Source organism: Prionailurus viverrinus, chromosome A2 (assembly GCF_022837055.1).
Source record: "Prionailurus viverrinus isolate Anna chromosome A2, UM_Priviv_1.0, whole genome shotgun sequence".
NCBI classification, from domain to species: domain Eukaryota; kingdom Metazoa; phylum Chordata; class Mammalia; order Carnivora; family Felidae; genus Prionailurus; species Prionailurus viverrinus.
The window spans coordinates 163,659,849-163,682,512 of NC_062562.1; the positions used below are offsets into that span (position 1 = coordinate 163,659,849).

Sequence of the window (22,664 nt, forward strand, 5' to 3'; positions counted from 1 at the left end):
AAGCAATGCCCCACTTGCTCGGCCCCGCCCACAGCCGGGGGCGGGCGGATAGTCGGCTCTGTCCAATCACACTTCCGGAAGGAGAAGGACCGAAAAGGCTTTCTTCAATCACAGCTTGCGACGAGATTGATGCGTCTTTCCGCCAATCGTCGCCGAGGCGCGAGGGGGTTGTCGGGATGGGGGCCGGCGCCAACATGGAGCCCTCAATGGGATGAGGGTGAAGCTGCCGTTGCCGGCTGCTCCTGTGTTCACGTCCCATCATGTTGGTGCACTTATTTCGGGTCGGAATTCGGGGTGGCCCTGTCCCAGGCAGGCTGATACTACCCCTCCGCTTCCAGACATTCGCGGCCGTCAGGTAAAAAGTGACAAACCTACTGGGAGCGCGGGCCGTTGACCGGCTGGCGGGGCGTGGGGCCTGCCGGGACATGGAGTCCCGGGCTCGCGCGAGGCCTGCTGGAAGTTGTAGGCCGGCCCGGGGGTAGAATGTCGCTCCCCAGGGATTGGCTTCAGTTATTTATAGCGAGTACCTAGGTGCCAGCAGGAGACTCGGCCCGTCTGTATCCGCCTGTGGGCTGCGCGGAGGGAACGCTCTAGGTCGGTGACCACACCGGGTCCGTGCTTCCCACCAGAGGGCGCCAGGTGTCGAGCCTGGGTGCTGTTCCTGCCCCCTCCCTGTCCTCTTTCTTGGAAGTGGTCTGGCAATTTGGACAAAAACTGTTCGTGTCCAGAGACATTTAGTGTTGGTGTTGCTCCCAAGATTCAATATGAGCTGAACAGAAATTGTTCCTAGATCTGGATGTTTTCAGCAGAGATTAAAAAAAAAAAAACCTAGAAACACGTACATGTGTGTTTTTGTGTGTTTACACACGTTGGTCCTGAGAGAGGCAGGTAGGAAACCAACGTAGACCCTGAAACTGCGACCCCAGTGTAACTGCTTTTGAGAAGGGACGGATTCCTTTCTGATCCTGGAGTGAATAACCTGTGGGCCAGGAAGGCAGCAGATTGGCAGGGGTGAGCTGATAGGGACTTGTGTCATTTTGAAAGCCCATCTGATTGAAAGAGGAGAAGAGCTGGGCCAAGCTGGAGCTAGAAGTACCGTTGCTGGGAAGTAATTTGCCAGTTCTTGGCAGTGACCAAGCCTTGCTTAGAGTCTTAGTTTGGAGGAGATGAGAGAAGTTGGAAAGTAACCATGGTAAATTATTAAAATGCTTGAAACACTCCTTAGGAAGAGAGTAAGGGTGTTGATATCATTTAAACCAGAGAGAAACCCGGAGAGAAACCTCAGATAATATGCAAGTATTTGTGTGCCCACGAGTGCAATGTCTTTCAAATGTGCAAGTCACAACACAGTAGATCAAAAAATGAACGTAGTGCGTAGGATCATGTAAAAGTGAATGTAATAGAGAGTGCCTAGTGAGCATGTGACTCTTGATCTCAGGGTCTGAGTTCAAGCCCCACGTTGAGTGTGGAGCCTACTTTTTAAAACAAGTGAATAGAATAGAATACCCGCTTTAACATTAGGGAGAGTATTGTTTTGTGAAGCATTTCAATTTTGTGTGACCTGTGTTTATTGTACTGGGTGGCAATTTACAACATACTTCTTACTGTAGGCCTCAGTAAGTCTACAACTTGCAAACAATGCAGTAACAGGACAGGTCAGATTTTTCCCTTCTGCATTTCTTTTTTTTTTTTTTTTTTTTTAATGTTTTTATTTATTTTTGAGACAGAGACAGAGCATGAATGGGGGAGGGTCAGAGAGAGAGGGAGACACAGAATCTGAAGCAGGCTCCAGGCTCTGAGCTGTCAGCACAGAGCCCGACGCAGGGCTCGAACTCACAGACCGTGAGATCATGACCTGAGCCGAAGTCGGACGCTCAACCGACTGAGCCACCCAGGCTCCCCTCCCTTCTGCATTTCTAACAAGGGCATGCACTCAACAAACATAACCATAACCGTTTGCTGAATATCTATTATGTACAAGAACTCTGCTAAGTGCTGGGGGTGAATGTGGATAAGATAGAGCTTCCTGCCCTCGAGGAATATAAAGTCTCATGGGGAAATTGGACAGTTACACTGGGCAGAAGGAAGATGAGCTTCTCTAAAATTTAGGGTAGACATAAAGTGGAAAATGAGACATAAAAGCCAGGCATGTGGAATGGGGTGGAAGGAGGCATAACAGAGAGGACCCGGGCCTCCTTGAAACAAGGGAAAAATTAGGTGGAGTCTGCAGTTGGGAGCACAGAACACTCTGAGAACTCTGAGAACACAAAAGACCATCCGAATAAAGAAAAACCTCATTCTATTTATTCCTTTTTTTTTTTTTAATGTTTATTTATTTTGAGAGAGCGAGTGAATGCGTGCAAGCAGGGGAGGGGCAGAGAGAGGAGAGAAAATCCCAGTGCAGAGCTCAATGTCATGAACTGTGAGATTATGCATGACCTGAACTGTAATTACGAGTGGAATGCTTAACCCACTGAGCCACCCAAGTGACCCTTTTTGTGTTGTTGGGTTTTTTTGTGATGTTTATTTATTTATTTTGAGAGAGAGAGATCGTACAAGGGGCAGAGAGAGAATCCCAAGCAGGTTCCACGCTGTCAGCGCGGAGCCTGATGCAGGGCTTGATCTCACGAACCATGAGATCATAACCTGAGCCAAAATCAAAGGCCAGACGCTTAACTGACTGAGCCACCTAGGCGTCCCCGTATCCGTTTTTAAAAGCCTCTCCCCATCGATAACCTCATTTGAATCTTTGAACATCCCACCATTTACTCTTGGCCAAATAACTTCTGCTTGTAACAGGGTCCCCGTAGCCAGGCTTGCCCTTCTCCAGCCTTCTCCCCTCTGCTGTGATCTTTAAGATGCAGATTTGATTATGTCATACCTCAGCCTAAAAGCCACGAATGGTCTTCATTGCCCTCTAAAGTCCAGCTCCCCTATAAAAACTTCGATGCCTGTCCTGCCCATGTCTCCTCTCCCTTGTATTTCAGGTTCCAGCTCTTCCTTCTTTCGTACCTGCACATGTCCCAAACACGCTCCCTGCTGCCTACAGCTCTCCCCCACTTTATCCCCACCCCCTTCACTTAGCCAGCTCCTTCCCATTCTCCCTCGGGTCTGGTCAGGAAGGCCTCTCCTGATGCCCTCACACAGGGAATTCGTGGTCTGTGCTCTGAGCACCTGCCGTTCCCCTTTTCACACTCAGCAACCTTTGTCATTAGCTGTTAGTCCTTCCCACCATGAGGGTAGTTACATGGTCTGTCCTGTTTACCTCTTGTTCCCCGTGCCTCACAGCAGAGTGTGGGCACGCAGTAGGCTCTCTACCCGACATCACCGCGTATCGATGCAGAAACCGCAGACCAGAGAAGGTGATTTGGGCCAGTCTGAGATGACAAGATACATTATTTGGATTGTTAATTTCTTTTTTCTCCTTCAGTTGATAAGAGAGGGAGTTTGTCACCGTTTTTCTCCATACGCTGCCACATAAGCACTCGGGGCCTGGGAGGAGTCTGGGTGTTGGGGTGCAATGAACAGTGACCAGGGGTCAGAAGACACGGGGCCGGTCCAGGCCCTGCCACACCCAGCCTTGGGCACAGCACACGTGGCAGACTAGAACAAGCCTGGATCCTGGAGTCACACAGCAGGGTTCCCCTCTTGTCCAGGTGCTGCTGCTTGGGGACAAATTATTCCAGCTCTCTCAGTCCCCGTGACATTCTCTTCCATCAAGTGAGAATAAGGGCGTCTCCCTCCCAGAGAAGGGAGGATCAAACACAGCTGGACCATTGGCTGGCAACATGGGGGCCACGTGGGCCAGGCGTCGCCACTGCAAGCCAGCCCAGTGCCGGGTGTGGCCAGGGGGCACTCTCCTCTTGCCTCTCTGAACCAGACTCACTTAGGACCTCTGCTTCCTCAGCTGTAGAAGGAGTGCCTGCAGACGACCTGCCGTCCAAAGTGATGTCCCGTGATCAGAAAGCGCGTGGGTTGGAGATGGCCCCTGACCAGAGGGGCCGCTGGAGGCTGAGGGGGCCCAGCTGTCTGATGGCACGGCAAAGAGCACCTTTCCGACTTGGTTGCCGACTATTGTCTTGCTCCTCAGCGACTTGGCCTCAGTGTGTTTCTCTTAGAAACTGAGGTGCTAAAGAACAGCCCTGGGAGGGGTCGCGTAGGACCCTACGGAGGAAGAAATGCTATCCAGAGGCCTCAGCCCAGAGCCGGCCTGATTGGTTGCTCCCTTGAAGTTCACTCGGGGCCGTGAGCCATCGATGCCATTGTCTCCCTACAGGTGCTCTGATGGCCGCCACAGCTCCTACCTCCTCAGGGCTGTGGCCCAGCTGCGCTCCCAGCTCCGGGCTCACCTCCTTCGAGCGCCTCCAGCTCCCAGCCAAAGACCCTCTGCCTGGCGCTGGGTCGGGGGCATCCTTCTGGGCCCCGTGCTGTTGAGTAAGTGCCCCCGCCTCTGCCTTGTGGCGCTGTGTGAGGCAGAAGAGGCCCCTCCTGCCTGCTCCAGACCTTGTGTCGGGGATTCCCGCTTTAACTGGAAGCTCTTCTGGCAGTTTCTGCGCCCCCACCTGCTGGTCCTGGCGGCAGCCATCGTGGTGAGATGCCCCTCCCCTTTCGCCCACACCAGGGACCGGGAAGGACCTAGCCAGGGGTTTGCAGAAGCACCAGCTGGAGCTGCACAGGGGCGGCTTGTCTGCCTCACCAAGTCTCAGGATAGACCTCAGGAAGCAGCAAGGGCTGGCTACCTCAGGGACTGGAAGCCAAGGGATGCCAGGCGATCCCGCACAGGGCAGCTGGCTGTGCAGGGTACAGGAATCCCCAGGCTCTGGCAGCCTGGGCTGGAATTCGAAGAAGCACACAGCCAAACATGAACAGCTGCAGGAGAGGGAGGGCCAAGGTCAGGGCCAGGGATGGGGAAGAATATGGCCCCCTCTAAATGTCTGCCCCCCCCCCCAAGCTGGCACTGGGTGCGGCCCTGGTGAATGTGCAGATCCCCCTGCTCCTGGGCCAGCTGGTGGAGATTGTGGCCAAGTACACAAGGGACCATGTGGGCAGCTTCCTGACTGAGTCCCGGAATCTCAGCACCTACCTGCTCATCCTCTATGGCATTCAGGTACAACAGGAGGGAGGGCCTGGGGGCACCCAAAGGAGCCTCCTGGGCGCCCCTGAGTGCCCCGGCCTCTCTCCCAGGGCCTGCTGACCTTCGGGTACCTGGTATTGCTGTCCCGCATCGGCGAGCGCATGGCCGTGGACATGCGGAGGGCCCTCTTCAGCAACCTGCTTCGGTACTGCCAGTGCAGGGTGTGGGCAGGGGGAACTGCTGGCCCCAGAGGTCTGGACAAATGTAGGGGCAGGGTCTTGTCCTAAACTAATGTCTCCTCTTCTCCCCAACCTACTGTACCCTTGACCTACCACCAGACAAGATATTGCTTTCTTCGATGCTAAAAAGACAGGGCAGCTGGTGAGCCGACTGACAGCTGATGTGCAAGAGTTTAAATCATCTTTCAAACTCGTCATCTCCCAGGTCAGTTCCCCAGGCCCCCCTGTGTGTATACACACACACACACACACACACACACACACACACACACCCCAGTGTAGACACATCAGGCCAGTCCCACCCGCCTTGCTGTTGGGCTCTGAGCCTAGGCTCGCACCAAGTGAGAAGCCTGCTGTCTGGTGAGGGTGTGGATGAGGGAGTGGGGAAGTTCACGGAAGGGAGGTACTGTGGTATCGTCCAAGGTCAGGACAGGCTGTTTCGCTCCTGTTCTGAAATTCTACCTCCCCGGAAAACCTTCCCAAGGACTCAGACAAGAGCCTTTCTTGGACCGGCTTGCCAAGAGCAAAATCACCCTGGCCTGCCTTACCCCCAGAATGCCTGGCATGCTGACAAGTGTTAACGAGAACGAGTAAAGGCTTTTTACTGCATTACTGATGTCCTGTTCTCATCCACCCACATGGTCACTGTGGCTGCTGGGTCATGCCTCACACTGGCCCGTAGCAGTCCCTGGGTGACATTCCTGCTCGATTCTTTTTTTTTCAGTTCCTAAAGCAAAAGGCAAAGCAAATTGGGATTTGTCTGGGGGAAGGAGGCTGTGGTCCATAGACATTCTCACCCACGCCTTTCATGCCTGCTAGGAGAGAAAGGGTCATGCATTATGACTGGGTGGACTGCCGGTTGGCCTTCCAGGGTCAGACTCATGGCCTTGGCCTTCGGAAGCGTCCTTGGCCGCTGTAGCCAGTGGACCCTTGGTGAAGTCCCCGTGTCGTGGTGCTGATGCCAAACAGCCTTCCTGCGTCCCTTCTCTCCCCCAGGGACTGCGAAGCTGCACCCAGGTGGCTGGCTGCCTGGTGTCCCTGTCCATGCTGTCCCCCCGCCTCACGCTGCTGCTGATGGTGGCCACACCCATTCTTATGGGAGTTGGCACCCTAATGGGCTCAGCTCTCCGAAAGTTGTCTCGCCAGTGTCAGGAGCAGGTACCAGCATTCCTGCCATCCTTGCTTTCCCCATTTCTGTCTGCCCCGCCATTCCTCCCCGTCCCCAAGCCAGCCGCCTACTTCCTGGACTCCTTGCAGATTGCAAGGGCGACAGGCGTAGCAGATGAGGCCCTGGGCAACGTTCGGACCGTGCGGGCCTTCGCCATGGAGCATCGGGAAGAGGAGTGAGTCCCAGACGGAGAGGAGCATGAAGCAGGGAGGACTCCCTGAATGCACCCCAGCAGCCCTGCACCCCAGCCCGGCTGCTTCCTGACAGCCGGGCTTGGCCTCTCTCCCCAGACGCTACGGAGCAGAGCTGGAGGGGTCCCGCTGTAAGGCAGAGGAGCTGGGCAGGGGCATCGCCTTGTTCCAGGGGCTCTCCAACATTGCCTTCAACTGTGAGTGAGCAAGTCCCCACCCGGGGTGTGGGCGCGCCCCGTCACGGCTGGGGATGAGCGTGGAGCAGTGAAGGGCAGGTCCCAGCCACGCAGGGGAGGGGCGGCTCTCCGCCTGCTTGATGTCCTTCAGACATCTGTAGGAGTGCCAGGTGTGTGAGCTCCACCACCACACATGCACGTGTGCGCGCACACACACACACTCATTTCCGCATGAAACAGGTAGACGCTATTCCAGGCAGACGCCTTCCTGACCGTCTGTCCCTTTCCACACGCAGGCATGGTCTTAGGCACTCTGTTTATTGGGGGCTCCCTCGTGGCTGGACAGGAGCTGACAGGGGGAGACCTCATGTCCTTCCTGGTGGCCTCCCAGACGGTGCAGAGGTGAGTGTGAGGCTGTCCCCGTCCTGCAGGAGCCCTGCTGAGTGGAGGGACAGGGGATGGTGGCCCGCCCCAGGGGCTGGCTGGGGAGAGTGCCCCCGTGCCATCCGTGAGCACCCTGTAACCTGATTCACCGTCCGTATGCTCAGGAATGCAGCTGACATCTTCGGCCGCCTAAACGGCTCCGAAATTTCCGAGACAGCTTCTTAAAAAATTGGTCATTGTAGCAAAACACACGTAATGTCACATTTACCATCTTAACCGTTTGTAAGCATAGAGTTTGTGGATCTGTTACCACCATCCGTCTCCCGCCCTTCGTGCTGCAGCACTGAAACCGGCTGTTAAATGCTGAGCCCCCACAACCCCTTCCCTCAGCCCCTGACAACCTCCACGTCCGTGATTTGCCCACTTTGGGTGCCTCACGTAAGTGAGATTGCACAGCGTTTGTCCTTTTGTGACGGGCCTATCTCACTCAGCATATCTTCCAGGTTCGTCCATAGCGTAGCCTGTGTCAATTTCCTTCCTTTTTAAGGCCGAGTGAGATTCCACGTATGGATAGACCGTCTTTGACATGCTCTTTACGAGCTCACCTGCCATCCTCTCTGACCTTCCCAGGGCTGAGCGGCTCAGCCTCTCCCCTGCCCTTCCCAGCCTGGAGCTCACTGTGTTCGTTGTTCTGCGATCTACCTGCCCCACTGGGCCTGTCTGCCCGGACCTCTCGGCTCCCTTTGCTCAAAACCCCCAAGGCCTCCCCTTTCCTTTCTCTTCTGAGCTAAACGCTAGCAGTTCCTGCTGCAGTTTCTCATCATCTCCCCCCCACACCACATATGTGAGAGCACGTAAAGCATAAGTAGATGTCGTGATGAATAACAGAGGAGCAAATATGCTGTAATAAATCATTGAAGAGCAGAGACCCAAATTACTGTCAAGCACGTCAAGAGAACAGACTCTCACCCCAAACACCCCTCCGGGCCCCTCCCCCATTGCTTCCGACACTCGTGGCCCGGCTCTGCATTGTGTCTTACTGCCTGTTTCTTACAGCGCCCCTCGTCATCAGCCTTGTTATTGTCCCAGGTAGACTGGAGCCAGTCTGAAGATGGGTTGGTAGAAAGGACTCCCATCCTTGGCCCCATTTGTGTCTGGTGCTCCCGTATCTGGGCCCATTCACACCTTCTCTGAAGTTCAGACCCTGGGTGGCCTCATCCCTCCTCCAGCCTGGGAACTGTTCCCTGGTAGCCTGGGGACCGAGAGGACTGTTGTAGAGGTGGGACTTGGCACAGACCCCAGGCTAGGCCCTGGCCTCGTGCTCTGGTCCTGAGGAGCCCGACAAACCCGCCTGGTTCCACGCACACAGTCACCATATGGCCCTCCACAGGCAGTGATGGGAAGGTCTCCCTTTCCCTACACCTCCCGAGTCTGGCCCTCCTCCATCAGGCTCCCCTTCATCTGGGCCCCCACTTCCCTTTGTGGCCTGAGTTCCGACCCTTTCCTTTCCTCCCCACAGCATGGGCTAGCCAGTTAGCAGAGCTTTCTTACAAACAGAAAAGCCTAGGAAGTTCATCTATGCTGTCTTTCTCTCTGGCTGCTACACGGAGCTGCTCCCACAGCCACGGGCCTTAGGACTATCCTTTGTGGGGGGCCCTCCCCACGTGGAGATCCTTCACCACCCACCTTGGAGGAATTCGATCTATTTAGGAGGCTGATGTATTTCCTCCTGGGGTCCAGCAGGGCAAGGGAGGGGAGGGAGGCAGCCTCAATCTTTAGACCCCATTCTAGGTGTTCTTTTTGTGGCACTGGGTCTCTGGAGGAGACGGAGCGGTACCCAGACAGACCACAGTCAGGGCCAGGCCACCTGGTCTACATCCAGGTCTGTCCTCACCGGGAAGGGGCCACCCCCCCGCCAGGGCTCTCAGGGCTGCCTCCTGAGCTGTCTCTGAGAGCAAGGTCATCGCGCACCAACGTGTCATGTGCATCTGCTTTTTGGTTGCTGCCGGGCACCTCTGCCAGGCCCTAATGGCCTCCAGATCTCTTGTGGAGGATGTTCTCCCTTGTCGTCCACAGATAACTCACTGTCCTGGCTCTTCCTTGCTCAATGCCTCTCCACTCACTCCGGCAAATGCCAGTAATTCTCTGAGCCTGCCAGAACCATTTCCTTGCAGGCCCCTCCCCTCCTCACCCCTGGCGCTGGAGGAAGTGACTTTCCCGTTCAAGGCGCTCAGTCTTTTCCACTTCAAGGACCCACATGCACACTCACAGACACGCGCACTGTCGCGGACTGGCCAGCCCGGTCAGGGCCGGTGACTGAGAAGCATGACTCTCCACCTTCCAGCAGCCGACAGCCTTGCACGGCAGAGGAGGTGACCCCCCCTGGGCAGAGACACACTCGCACCATGCCTTACACAGGGCAAGCCCGCGCTAGCGTCTCTATGGAACTTTGTTTTGGGGCCCATCCCCCACCCGTCACATGCTCCAGGGTCTTCGAGTTCCTTCTTTCTCTGAAAGGATTAACATCCATTTTCCACCTTAATTAGCCCTTGCTCCCCCAGGAGTCCACCGCACTAGAGCTGACCTTGCCCCGTGGGCCTCGTGGCCCCGACCTGTTCACGGTGCTGGCGCTCTCCCTCGTGTTGTTGGTGCAGGCAGGCAGCACAGAGCCCAGCTCCCCTGAGCCCCGTGCCTGCTTCCTGTGCCCATCTCCCCGGAGCCCCCAGGCCTGAGGTGGCAGACAGTTGTCAGCTTCATCTGGCCAAGGAGAGAACAAGGAGATAACGTGGTTGCAAGGAGAAGCGACCTGCCAGTGAACTATCTGGTGTTGCTGGATCCCAGGGCTCCTGCTGTCCCAGATTTCGGGAACATCCTCTGTGTTCGCCTTCAGGCTGCCCGTTTCCTAGCCTCACGCGCCACGTCCTCTCTGCCCCCATGCAGCTGAGACCCATACCCTTCCCTCTGGCACCAGCCTTCTCTGGGGCTCCTGTCCCCACTCTTTGAATCTTTCTCTCCTCCTCACAGGTCCATGGCCAACCTCTCTGTCCTGTTCGGCCAGGTGAGTGGCAGTCAGGGGGCGGGCCCCGTGGTGTGGACATCGGATCTGGGCTGGAGTCCTGTCAGCAACCAGCATCACCTGTGTGCTGCAGGAACCAGGTGTCAGGTGGAGGGGGTGTCAGGAGATGGGGCTGCACTGCCAGCCTTGCCCTCAGACCCCACCCCTCCCTCACCTCGGACTTTAATTAACCCCCTCCCCAGGTGGTGCGGGGGCTCAGTGCGGGTGCCCGGGTGTTTGAGTACATGACTCTGAGCCCGTGCATTCCGCTGGCTGGGGGCTGCTGCATCCCCAGAGAACACCTGCGCGGGGCCGTCACGTTCCACAACGTCTGCTTCAGGTCAGCGGCATCAGCGGGTGGGCATGGGGGCGTGAGGCCCTGTGGGTCCGTGTCTCCCTCTAAACGAGCCCCCCCCTCGGGGTACAGTGAGACTCGAGCAGGGGCCAGGGCAGAAAGGGGCCAGGACCTGGTCTAACTAAGGATCTCCGTTGGCTCCTTCCAGTTACCCCTGCCGCCCCGGCTTCCAGGTGCTCGAAGACTTCAGCCTCACGCTGCCCCCTGGCAAGATCGTGGCCCTCGTGGGCCAGTCCGGCGGAGGTGAGAGGAACCCCCCGCCCTCCCACCCTAGGACCTTCCTTCCTACGGTAACCACTCAGAGTGGGGTGGGAGGAGGGGCCCCTTCACCTGTCACCGGGGGTCCCTCTTCCCTGGCAGAGCCTCCAGAAACCATGCCACCTCCCTGACCGCCCTGTGCCCCCAACCCCACTTCCCCAGGAAAGACCACGGTGGCTTCCCTGCTCGAGCGCTTCTACGACCCCACGGCCGGCATAGTGACCCTGGATGGGCGGGACCTGCGAACCCTCGATCCCTCCTGGCTCCGAGGCCAGGTCATCGGCTTCATCAGCCAGGTGGGAAGCGCATCTCCGACTTGCAGACGCCGTCTCTTTTCTCACGGTCCTTACTGCACCTGGGCCTTTCCCCTTCTTCCTCCCTCCCGCCCACTTTACCCCTGCTCTCTTTGTGGGGAGGGAGTAGGGGGCTGAGGCCATCCTGACTGGCTCCCCAGCGGTCATGGGATCTGGGGCTTGCCCTCCCCAGCCCGCCGCAGCTCTGCCCTTGCCTCCCCGGGGCAGGAACTCTGCTCCTCCCTTACTGCCATCCAACCAGGTGCAGTGGGACCCTATTTTAGGACCCCTGGGTCCTCTGACAAACATGTGGTGTTCAGAAGGTCTAGAGACCCCCGCCCCTGACTAAGCAAGCCCCCGTGGCCCCACCCTGAAGCCCTCAGCCTCACTTCTTTCCTTCTGTGTGAGGCGGTGCCCCCCAGCGAGGGTCCACCCTCCTCCCGTGATTGGATAAAGAGGGCACCCTCACCAACCCACCACTGCAGAGAAAGCTAGAATGAACACCCCCTTCTTCCCCATCTCTCCCAAGAGGAGAGGTTTTGCCAGGCCAGCTGGCTCAGCCACCTCCCCATCCCACTCCTGAGGGACCCTGTGCCCTGCAGGGAGCTCGGCCTCTCCCCACTTTGACAGATCTCTCTTTTTTTATTGGACTTGTAACTTTGAATTGCCCCTACCTGTCTTGCAAGAGGCCAGTTCCGGTGTGGCCAAAATCGCCTTTTTGCCCCCCTCCGGGGTTTGGGGCAAAGTCAGAATGTCCCATGTGGACCCACCCCGCCACCGCAGGAGCCAGTCCTGTTCGGAACGACGATCATGGAGAACATCCGTTTTGGGAAGCTGGGTGCCTCGGATGAAGAGGTTTACGCAGCTGCCCGGGAGGCCAATGCCCACGAGTTCATCACCAGCTTCCCCGAGGGCTACAACACCGTAGTCGGTGAGTCCCGGGGACAGTGTTCTGCTTGGATCTGCCAGGCCTGCGTGAACAGGCCACAGGGACACAGGCCTGGCATCAGGGAAGGCTAGGTCCGTGGCCGAGGGGGGCAGACACAGGTCTGTGGTTCAACCACACGCAGGCTGCAGAGACGGGGATGCCTCAGAAAGTGTAGGCGCAGGACCCGGCCAGGGACACTTGCAAGGGGTCTGTGGTGTCAGGGACCTTCAGAGCTTCCCAGAGGCCTCCACGTCCTAAGACGGGACCAGAAGCACTGGACTGCTAATCTTCTCGTAATTCCTTGTGCTTCAGGCTCCTGTTTCATTCCTGCCCTTTTGTTCCTTAATTTAAAAGCGTTTCCATCTAGTTACCCACAGGGATTGATGTGACTGAACAGGTCTCCCTTCTGACCTACCCAGAGAAGGGCTTTCGTGGTTCTGGGACGTTGCAGTGTTGCGGCCTCACACTAGAATATTCACATCGCGGCTCGCGGCTTTGTGCATTCACAAAGGGGTCTTTTTTTCAACCTCTGGGGCCATGTTTATCACCCCCAGTCCTTGGCTGTGTTGCAGAATGTTCTGGCACGTCTCAAGGTGTAGGCATATCTGGGGTTCTTGGCGCATCTTGAAACTTAGGCCTCAGTCTGGCTGAACTTCAGGGGTGGTACCACCCCTGTCTATAGCCATCATCTACGCTGTATTAGTGATCCAGCCCATTCTGGTCACCACCCAGAGTCCACACTCCCCCGACTGGAGGTGCTGTGCCCACACCTCTCGAGAGGCACCTTCCTTGTACCTCTGACCCCAGCACACTAGCAGGCTCATCTGGGGCTTTAGTCTGCCCTTGCTGACCTCTGACCACCATCCCCATGGTGCTGTTTTTCACTCCCAGGCTGCCCCCTCTGCTGTTTTCCTGTGAGCATGGTAGACCCCAAGTGGGATCTTCCCAGAATGCCCCATGGCAAGCCGTCACTACACTCCAGGGCCCACATCTGGGTCGTGGACGTCCCCAGGGTGGCGGAGACCCAGCAGGCCAGGAGAAGGCAGCTGGAGCCACAGGCCCAGGCATGGCTCTGAGACCCCACCCCGGTGTGGGAGGGGCACTGGGTGTCTCCAGGGTGCACTGAATCCCGAGTGTGCGCCCCTCCTGCTGTCTGGTGTGAGTGCACATGTGCGTTTGCACAGGGTTATGGGATCAGGATGCTGACCCATCCAAGGCAGGCGAATGTGCATGGTGCAAGGTGGTGAGCCTGAGGGACCAGATGGAAAGTTCTAGACAGCCCAGGTGCCCCTTTGTAGGGCCGCCCCCAAGTGCAGAGCTGAAGATCGCTTCAAGGCCCTGCCCTGTCCCCTTTCTCCCCAGGTGAGCGGGGTGCAACCCTGTCTGGTGGCCAGAAGCAGCGCCTAGCCATTGCCCGTGCCCTCATCAAGCAGCCCACGGTGCTGATCCTGGACGAGGCAACCAGCGCACTAGACTCAGAGTCCGAGCGGGTCGTGCAGGAGGCCCTGGACCGCGCCAGCACTGGCCGCACGGTGTTGGTCATCGCACACCGGCTCAGCACCGTGCGTGGGGCCCACCACATCGTCGTCATGGCCCACGGCCAAGTCTGTGAGGTCAGCTGGGGGCCAGGCAGTGGGTTGGGACAGTTTTAGCCGTGGACGCAGTGGAAAGAGTGGCTCAGCTGTGAGGGTCTGGCCTGGCCCTGGGAGCCTGGGGCGTATTCTGGAAGCAACACCCTGTGTGGATTCAGGAATTCCTGCCCTGGCCTCCCAGGGCCCGTTTCTTCCACTGTCCCGTGGGGTAGTAGAACTACCTCATGACTCCCAGAACCGAAGGGAAGGGACTCAGAGAAGTGTGGAGCACCAGGGAGAAGGGGACTAGGGGCTGAGGTACAGCAGAGGCAGCACCAGGGACCCTGGAGAGGGGCAGGCAGGGAGCTGTTCTCCACAGGCTGGTCTGCAGCAAGGCCGGGAGGCTGCATGAGGCCCGGCCCCCAGCTCCCAGCTGCTCACTCAAGTGAAAGCTGGAGTCTCTGGGTTCCATAAGGGAGATGCTCTTCCAAAACCCAGCTAAGCAGGGAGATGGCACTAGCGAGTTCAGACGTGCCGGTGCTCTGGGGTCATAGTGTCTCCAGGAGGGACGATGGCTGAGAGGACAGTGAGCTCGATGGCTGATGAGAAGCCAGCCCTCCTAGGGCTGTGAACTGTGTTGGGGTGACCGTCTGCCCCTCCTTCCTCTCTCCAGGTGGGAACCCATGAAGAGCTCCTAAAGAAGGGTGGGCTCTATGCGGAGCTCATCCGGAGACAGGCCCTGGATGTCCCAGCTCCCGAGATGCCCAGAGGCCCCAGGAACCGCCACCCCAAGTCCTGAGAGCAGCTGTTTAAGGTCTGGTTGCCGCCGAGCATCGGCACCCAGGACTGGGGCTCGGCTCAGGGGAGCTCCCAGGGACCAAACACCCAGGAAGACCAGTGCACTGGGGTGTGGGCTGCTGCTCCCCTGCTCACAGTGCAACCTGGGACTCTCACTGAGCTGGAGGCGGGGAGGTCGGGACCACTCCCTCCGCCCCCCGCCCCCGTTTCCCCCTCCTGCCTACCTCCCTCCTGCCAGAGCCATGAGTCATTAGGCTGCACAGAGGAGGCAGAGTCCCCAGGCCCCTGCTCTGTTCCCTCCGTCTGCCCAGATCCTTCCAACCCCTCTCAGGAACCCTGCCAAGTATCCCCCTACCTGATAGCCTAAAGGCTTCCGGCCCCACCTCTGTACAAATCAGGGGTTCACACTGGGGTTCCCCATACCCATGCCAGGACCTCACTGTCCTAGCCTGACTCCCTTCTCTCCTCCATCCCCACTGCCTCTCTGAGCCCTGGGGGAAGGAACCCGCCCCTTCGGCCAGCCCCTCGAACCCACAGTCCCCATCCTGAGAACAGCTTCCCCTCCTCCCTGCTCCGTGAATAATGGTCCTTTTTCTAGGTTTCATCCCCCCCTCCCACTCCCGTCCAGCGGAACAAGTGCCCCACATGCCTCCAGCCCGTGGGAAGGGGGAGAAGGGGCAGGGCATGCCATGGTCTGTTCCTCAAGGAGCTTCCGACTCACCAAGCCATCGCAGCCCTGCCCTGGCCCCGTGCACCTCATCTCCGTCACCCTGTGAGATTGTGGACAGCCCCCTTACACGAGGACACCCAGCCCTGAAGGAGACTAAGGAGGAACCGACACACCCCAGGCTCCAGCCACAGGGGTCGTATGGTGCTGGTGGTCACCAAACCTCTAGGGAGAAGTTGATACTTTGCCCCCAGGCTGACAAAACACAAAATCAGTTGGACAGGCAGTGCCCTGTGTCAGGGGCGGCAGCCGTGCGTAGGACCAGCAGAAACCGCTGTAGCCGGAGGCCAGCCTGGAAGAAGCAGCAGCGGCTCAGGTGTGAGTGCAGGAGGCCCCGCAGCCTCTTCTGGGTGTGGCTTAGGAGCAGATGCTCCTCTGGGACAAAGCACCTGAAATGTCCCCGGGCCACAGCCACCCTAGTTTGATACCTGCTTCCTTACAGATCAGAGGTCACTGCCGGGGCGGCCACAGCCCAGGGGGGCAGCGCGTGGGCTGGCTCTGGGTTGCTTTGCCGCTAAACGCCCACCCAGGAGGCACAGCCCAGAGCCAGCCTCTGCTCCCAGCCGGGTCCACGGCGGCCTGCCAGACCCCTCCCAGGGAGAGAGAGCAGACAAGCTCCTGCTCCCCCAGCTCCAGCCCCAGCCCCCCCCCAAGAGACCCCTCCTGATGCCAGACTCCGGTCTCTCCGGACCTCTTCAGGGCGGCCTCTCCAAATCCCAGCCCACCCACCCCTCAACCCAGGGAAGTAGTGAGGTCTGTGGCGGGCCTTGAGCCGGAAGGTTGTGCGGTCAGCCTCACGCTCGCCACGTGGCCTCAGCCTCAACCTTGGCTCCAGCGACTATTCAACGTGGGTCGTAAGCCTGGCGGTACCTCATCCCGAGAGTTTAAGAGTTGAAATGGGATGATCTGTGGTAAAGTACTTAAAACTCCCAGTGCCACAGCCTCGGGAGCTGGTCACGTGTACAATAAACTGTTGTTCACTCCCTGTTTCCAAGATCCGTGTATCATGTGCCGCACAGCTGCCATGGGCGTGAGGATGTCCCCGCCCCCCCCCCCCGTGAAAGTCTTGTCAGGAGGACAGACAGGTGGACAGGTGACGACAGCACAGCATGATCATGGTCCGTTGGCGCGCTGTGTTTCTTCCACTCATGGCCAGGAGCCTACCAGTGTGAGCCCGGCGGCCTCAAGTGAAATAAGCTTCAGTAAATAAATTAGTGGAGGTAAACCTGTGTTCTCCCAGGCCTACCGTACAGCGTCTCCCCATTCCCGGTAACAGGCAGGTGAAAATTTACTTCACCAAATGCGGGGCTGGACACCAGGCCCTGGCCATCCTCCTTGGGGGGGTGTCTGGGCTGACCCCACCCCTCCCCCTCCCCCCCAGCCCTCAGCCACCAGGCTCTCCTGCTGTCCTTTGTCCCCATGCCTTGGATCAGCACGACACATTTGGCCCACTGCAGGCCAGTAGGTACCAGCCTTTCGGACCGCCGCTCTACTTCCTGGAGGTGTCTGCTCCAGCTGCTGGGAGTCCTGCCCTGGCTGCCCCATCGTCTCCTCTGGATCATCGGCAGCATCTTCAGTCAAATGTACCAGCTCTGCCCTCTCAAGGCTGGCATTGCCATGCCATGCTGGGCACTGTGGCCCGGGGCACCCCAGCTGGGTCAGGGGCACTGTATCTCTTCCTTTAGAAAAGCCCCCCTGCAGGGGCACCCAGCTGGCTCTGTGGGTAGAACATGTGACTTTTGATCTCAGCGTCATGAGTTCAAGCCCCATGTTAGGCACGGAGCCTACTTAAAAAAAAAAAAAGAAGAAGAGGGGCACCTGGGTGTCTCAATCAGTTAAGCGTCCAACTTCGGCTCAGGTCATGATCTCATGGTTTGTGAGTTCGAGCCCTGCATCGGGCTCTGTGCTGACTGTTCAGAGCCTGGAGCCTGCTGCGGTTTCTGTGACTCCCCCTCTCTGTGTGTCTCCCCTCCCCTGCTCACCCTTTCTCCCTCTCTCTCAGAAATAAATAAACATTTAAAAATTAAAAAACAAAAACCCCGCCCCGCCCACTCCCGCAAAACAGGCACACTGCCCACCATGATACAGGTGTGCAAAATGGTAGAATTCCCACAGTGGGGAGTTTTGTGGTATCTACCAAATTATCCATTCAGCTGCCTCTTGACCCAGCAGTTCTATTTCTGGGAATTTACAACCATGCAATGGTATTGAGAGCACCATTGTTTACAGTGGAAGACTGGAAACCCCCAGTGTTCATCAATGGGACTGTGAGTAGATAAAACTTGGTCCGCCCACATAGTGGAATAGAATGCATCCATTTAAAAAATGGGGAAGCTTTCCAGGTACGAGGTAATTCCAGTCTCCAGAATGTTTTTAAGTGAAAAAAAAAAAAAGTGAAATTCTAGGGCACCCGTGTTCCCCCGGAGAGTGCCGCAGTCACTGTGGCAGAGGCCAGCCTCTCAGGAGGCCTCAGCGTGGGGAGGTGGGAAGAGGACACTCAGACCACTCCGGGACTTGAGACCTGCAGAGACCCTGGCCACGCGGCGTAGGCTGCTGGGGGCTCGAATCTGCCCACTCCAAACTTCCCACCACTTTCCAGCCTGGTCAAGAGCCAACTCCTCTCTTTGTGAAGGAGCAAATTATCCCAAGTGAGGTTAGTGGGAAGGGAGGAGAGACAAAAGGAGGGAGGGACCGGGCCGAGGGTCAGCAACTGACCCTCCACCCAACCGCAAGGGCCGCAGCTGGGAACCTAGAGGGCCATTAAGGCACCCCCAGCCCCGACATCTCTCCAGACTCCCTTCAAGCCCTACCCGGGATTGCTGTGGTTTTCCGCTGGCGCCTCTGGCCTCCACAGCCACGCCCCTCCCCCCCAACACGCTGCACTAATGGCTCAGCCTGGGGCCCCAGGGACCTTCCCTGCCCCCCAGACTGCTCTGCGGGCCCCCTTGCCCCCTCACTGCTGAAACCCAATCCTCTGCGGCAGCCCTGGCTCCGCAGAGCAGCCTCCAGCAGAGCGGCCCCTGCCTCCCAAGTCGGCTGCGCCCTACCTGGCCTCTCCTGCCGAGCCCCCGGCCCAGCGCCGAGCCTAGTGGAGCCCCGGCTGGTTCCTTCGAGACAGCCGAGCCGAACCTGCCCGGCCAGTGCCTTCCCGCTTCTTGGTTTGGGCCCCTCTCCCCACTCTCTCCTCCCCTCTCCTTCCCTGCAGTGACCCCTGCCCGGCCCCCCAAATCCTCAGTCCCTCCCAGTCCTCGGACTGACCCTCTTTCCTCTCTCCAAGTCCCTGCAGCCTGATCGCCAATCCCCAGCCCTCTCAGTGTCCCCCACCCTGGACCTCAGCCATGAAGCCCCATCCTGGGCCAGAGGAGGCCCGGCGGCCAGCTTCGGACATCCGCGTGTTCGCCAGCAGCTGCACGATGCATGGGCTGGGCCACGTCTTCGGCCCTGGGGGCCTGACGCCTCGCCGAGGGCTCTGGGCCGCAGCCGTGCTCCTGTCGCTGGCCGCCTTCCTCTACCAGGTGGCTGAGAGGGTGCGCTACTACGGGGAGTTCCACCATGAGACAGCCCTGGACGAGCGCGAAAGCCACCGGCTCACCTTCCCCGCCATCACCCTGTGCAACATCAACCCACTGCGCCGCTCACGCCTCACGCCCAACGACCTGCACTGGGCCGGGCCCGCGCTGCTGGGCGTGGAGCCCGCTGAGCATGCCGCCTTCCTGCGCGCCCTGGGCCGGCCCCCCGCGCCCCCCGGCTTCATGCCCAGTCCCACCTTCGACATGGCTCGACTGTACGCCAGGGCCGGACACGCCCTGGAGGAAATGCTGCTGGATTGCCGCTACAGAGGCTGGCCGTGCGGTCCTGAGAACTTCACCGTGGTGAGCTGGCTGCCGGCCCGGCCTACCAGGGACCCGGCCAGTACCTGCCCAGGACCCGCAATTCCCCCAGCCTTGCTGGCCCAGGCTCCTCCTAAGCTAGGGGACCTTCACACCTGTGCCGGGGATCCTTTCCTTCCCAGCAGGGCAACAGGCTCCACACCCCACCAGTGCCTTTCTGTCCAGCCCAGGAGACGGCCCTCCTTGGGGACCCCTGCCTGCCATTCAGCTGGACTGCAATGTACAAGGTCATGCCTTCCAGCACAGGGCACTCACTGGGGCTGGCTCTGGGCCCGAGCTCTGGTCTGTGGAGCCCCTGCCCCTGGGGCCTGGGGGAATCTAGTGGGGCCGTTCTAGAGCAGAACGCTCTCCTGCCTGGGGGAGTGGGCTTGTCTTCCCTCTGCCTCTCCAACATTCTGCCAGTCCTGGAGGAGGGCAACTGAGACCCACTTCCTTTCTTGCCATTCTCTGAAGACACACTTGTCCTACAGGCTGTGCCCTGGGCTGGGGGGCTGGGGGGCTGAGGAAGGGGGAGGAGGGGCTGCGGTGATGGGAGCCCACAAGGGTCCAACTAGTTGTGCTGGTAAGTGGGAGGGGCCGGGGGCACTGAGATGTGGGTTCCGTGTTCAAAGAGACCACATAGAGGATGGGGAGGGGAGAGGTCTCATGTTTGCCTGGGGGAAAGAGCTGGCCGGGCTCCTTGTCTCCTGGTGAGCTCTGTCCCCCATCTGCTCACCCACAGATCTTCACCCGGATGGGTCAGTGCTACACCTTTAACTCCGGTGCGGATGGGGCAGAGCTGCTCACCACTCCCAAGGGCGGCATGGGCAACGGGCTGGAGATCATGCTGGATGTGCAGCAGGATGAGTATCTTCCCGTGTGGAGGGACATGGGTATGGGGGCACCCGTGTCAGGCTGGAGGGGTGGCAGAGATGGTGTACAAAAGGATCTGGGAAGGAGAGGAGGCGCTAGGAAGGGCCCCAGAGGAGTACATCCTCTCCTGTGAAGTCGGTGGGGGGGGGGGGGGGTGAGGGCGGGCAGGGTTGGCCCGTCACAGTCCTGGGGCGAACCGTCTGCAGCAGGGGGGCTCCTGGGACACAGGCGTCAGGGTCCCCCTTTCCCCTGCAGAGGAGACCCCGTTCGAGGTGGGGGTCCGAGTGCAGATCCACAGCCAGGAGGAGCCGCCCACCATCGACCAGCTGGGCTTCGGGGCAGCCCCCGGCTACCAGACCTTCGTGTCCTGCCAGCAACAGCGAGTATCCTCACGGGTTTTTCCAACCCCCTACGGGTTTTTCCAACCCCCTACTTCAGCCGCAACATCTCAGACCATCCCAGGGGCCTCCAGCCCTCGGCATGCCGTCTCGGTGACCACTCACACTGCACCTGGTCACCCCACTTCTCCCCGAAGCCTCCTTAACCCGACCAACTACAGCTGAGCTTCCTGCCACCACCCTGGGGTGACTGCAGCTCCGCACCTCTGGACCCCGACTTTGAGCCGGAACCTTCTGGTCCCCTAGGTCCTCCCAGCCCCAGCCCAGGCCCCCAAGCCCCCTATAGTCTGATGGGGTGTCGCCTGGCCTGTGAGGCCCGCTATGTGGCTCGGAAGTGTGGCTGCCGAATGATGCATATGCCAGGTAAGGAGCTGGTGGGGGCGGAGGCGGGGGTCCAGGTACGGCGAAGGGGCCTGGGAGCTGCTCCTGAAGCGGTCTCCTCCCCCACCACGCCAGGCGGGGCGCCAGTGTGCAGCCCCCAGCAATACAAGGACTGCGCGGACCCGGCGCTGGGTAAGGGGCAGACCTCCCCCGCGTCCCCACCCCCGCTCGGCTCCGGCTCCCGGACTCGCCGGCCGGGTGGCCCTGACTCAGGTGACTGTGGTGGCCCTTAGACGCCATGCTGCGGAAGGACGCGTGCACCTGCCCCAACCCCTGCGCCAGCACGCGCTACGCCAAGGAGCTCTCCATGGTGCGGATCCCGAGCCGCGCCGCCGCCCGCTACCTGGCCCGGAAACACAACCGCAGCGAGGCCTACATTGTGTGAGTCGGGCCACCCGGGACCAGACGGGGCAGGGTGGGGGGAAGGGCGGGGGCACCCTCCCGCGGGCGGGGGCACCCGCCCGCGGGCGAGCCTTCGTGCGCACACCAGGGTGCAAGCCCAGCTTGTACATCATCGCGGGGCTCCTGGGACTCTGGCCGAGCTGTTTAACCTTTGTGATAGCATCTCTTCTGCAAACGGGGCGTGACACCCGTCCGGGGCTCTTAAGAGGAGTCACAGACGGGAGATCGCGCACCTCCCTCCTGCCAGCAGCTATCACCTGGGGGTGTCCAGCGAGCTTTCTTGGCCTCTTTTCCTCCAGAGAGAACGTGCTCGTGCTGGACATCTTCTTTGAGGCCCTCAACTATGAGACCGTGGAGCAGAAAAAGGCCTATGAAGTGTCAGAACTGCTCGGTGTGTGTGTGTGTGTGTGTGTGTGTGTGTGTGTGTGTGTGCGCACGCGCGCATCCAGGTCATCCAGAAGTCTGGGGAGGTGTGGGCTTGCCAGGTGGCTGTGAGCTGATGGGTAACCTGGTCTCCACAGGTGACATTGGGGGCCAGATGGGGCTGTTCATCGGGGCCAGCCTGCTCACCATCCTTGAGATCCTGGACTACCTCTGTGAGGTAGGCCTGAGTCCCAGCTGGGGGAGGGGGAAGGAATCAGTGCATAAGATCCAGGAGAAGGTGTGCAATGGCCACTTCCCCCACTGCTTGCCCCCAGGTGTTCCAAGACAGGGTCCTGGGATACTTCTGGAACCGGAAGCACTCCCAAAGGCACTCTAGCACCAATCTGGTAACAAACCCTTCTTCCTTCTTTGCCATCTCCAATGTCTTCCCCTGAAGCCTAGAACACCATCCCTACCCAGCTGAGGAAAGAATGGTGGGGGAGGAGCGTGCAGTGACTTTGGCTGGTCCTGGGAGGGAGGACTCCTCCCCACCTCTGACCCTCTCCCTCCTCCCACAGCTTCAGGAAGGGCTGGGCAGCCATGGAACCCAAGTTCCCCACCTCAGCCTGGGCCCCAGGTAACAAGAAATGGCTCCCTCTTTCAAGGGAGGAGGGGCAGGTCCAGTCTAGGGGGTGACACCGAGGTTCAGGAGGGGAGGGCAGTGGGAACAAGGCCTCCTGTCCCAGCGCAGTGGTCTGGGTCTCACCAGGCCCCCCACCCCTCCCTGTGCCGTCACCAAGACTCTGTCTGCCTCCCACCGCACCTGCTACCTCGTCACACGGCTCTAGACCTGGCATCTGTGTCTTCCGGGCTGCACCTTGACATCTTGGGCGGGCCCAGCCTGCACATGTCTCTGCCCTCTTCACCCCAAATAAAGTTCTAGTGCGTCAGCCTCAGCTGTTTCTCTCACAGCCAGACTAGTCAGGCTAAGGTCAAAGAAGACCTCCGCCCACCAACCTCCAGTGGACGGCGTCTGAGATGCAGGTGGGTCCCAGTCAACCACCACAAATCTCTCTGGGCGAAAAGAGTAGTGAGAGGGCGTCCTCCCGTTGCACCTCAGCATGAAGGAGTTTATCAAAATGACATCTCAGAGAGAAAGGA

The 22,664-nt window shown here is 59.1% G+C and overlaps 2 protein-coding genes across 6 annotated transcripts; both read left to right on the plus strand.

Moving 5' to 3' along the window:
• The first annotated feature begins 159 nt into the window (after positions 1-159).
• Positions 160-16,206, plus strand: ABCB8 (ATP binding cassette subfamily B member 8). 3 transcript variants are annotated; one of them, XM_047838070.1, is made up of 17 exons: positions 160-355; positions 4,277-4,589; positions 4,952-5,107; positions 5,185-5,279; positions 5,413-5,518; positions 6,310-6,471; positions 6,571-6,656; positions 6,772-6,869; positions 7,145-7,250; positions 10,257-10,290; positions 10,491-10,627; positions 10,791-10,885; positions 11,063-11,196; positions 11,977-12,124; positions 13,484-13,734; positions 14,366-14,506; positions 15,089-16,206. In XM_047838070.1, the coding sequence occupies exons 1-16, from the start codon at positions 261-263 to the stop codon at positions 14,489-14,491; spliced, it is 2,142 nt and encodes a 713-aa protein (XP_047694026.1). In that variant the 5' UTR covers positions 160-260; the 3' UTR covers positions 14,492-14,506; positions 15,089-16,206. The 3 variants fall into 3 exon arrangements, with proteins under 3 accessions (XP_047694026.1, XP_047694017.1, XP_047694036.1); XM_047838061.1 differs by having other exon boundaries at positions 14,366-16,206; XM_047838080.1 differs by lacking the exon at positions 4,277-4,589 and having other exon boundaries at positions 212-355; positions 14,366-16,206.
• A 1,886-nt stretch (positions 16,207-18,092) lies between these two features.
• ASIC3 (acid sensing ion channel subunit 3) lies at positions 18,093-22,447 on the plus strand. Of its 3 annotated transcripts, none has more exons than XM_047849025.1 (11): positions 18,093-19,089; positions 19,829-19,979; positions 20,215-20,342; positions 20,519-20,720; positions 20,814-20,870; positions 20,972-21,119; positions 21,440-21,531; positions 21,662-21,741; positions 21,839-21,910; positions 22,082-22,140; positions 22,273-22,447. In XM_047849025.1, exons 1-11 carry the CDS (start codon positions 18,556-18,558, stop codon positions 22,349-22,351), a joined length of 1,602 nt encoding a protein of 533 aa, XP_047704981.1. In that variant the 5' UTR covers positions 18,093-18,555; the 3' UTR covers positions 22,352-22,447. The 3 variants fall into 3 exon arrangements, with proteins under 3 accessions (XP_047704981.1, XP_047704980.1, XP_047704978.1); XM_047849024.1 differs by having other exon boundaries at positions 22,250-22,385; XM_047849022.1 differs by lacking the exon at positions 22,082-22,140.
• The last annotated feature ends 217 nt before the right edge of the window (positions 22,448-22,664 follow it).

Excerpts from the sequence above, each read along its gene's own strand:
- ASIC3 (XM_047849024.1), top strand. The coding sequence starts at position 18,556 with ATGAAGCCCCATCCTGGGCCAGAGGAGGCCCGGCGGCCAGCTTCGGAC. Across the intron at positions 20,721-20,813 it reads CCGAATGATGCATATGCCAG|GCGGGGCGCCAGTGTGCAGC; the intron begins GTAAGGAGCTGG and ends CCACCACGCCAG. Across the intron at positions 20,871-20,971 it reads CTGCGCGGACCCGGCGCTGG|ACGCCATGCTGCGGAAGGAC; the intron begins GTAAGGGGCAGA and ends GGTGGCCCTTAG.
- ABCB8 (XM_047838061.1), top strand. The coding sequence starts at position 261 with ATGTTGGTGCACTTATTTCGGGTCGGAATTCGGGGTGGCCCTGTCCCA. Across the intron at positions 7,251-10,256 it reads GCCTCCCAGACGGTGCAGAG|GTCCATGGCCAACCTCTCTG; the intron begins GTGAGTGTGAGG and ends TCCTCCTCACAG. Across the intron at positions 10,291-10,490 it reads TCTCTGTCCTGTTCGGCCAG|GTGGTGCGGGGGCTCAGTGC; the intron begins GTGAGTGGCAGT and ends CCCCCTCCCCAG.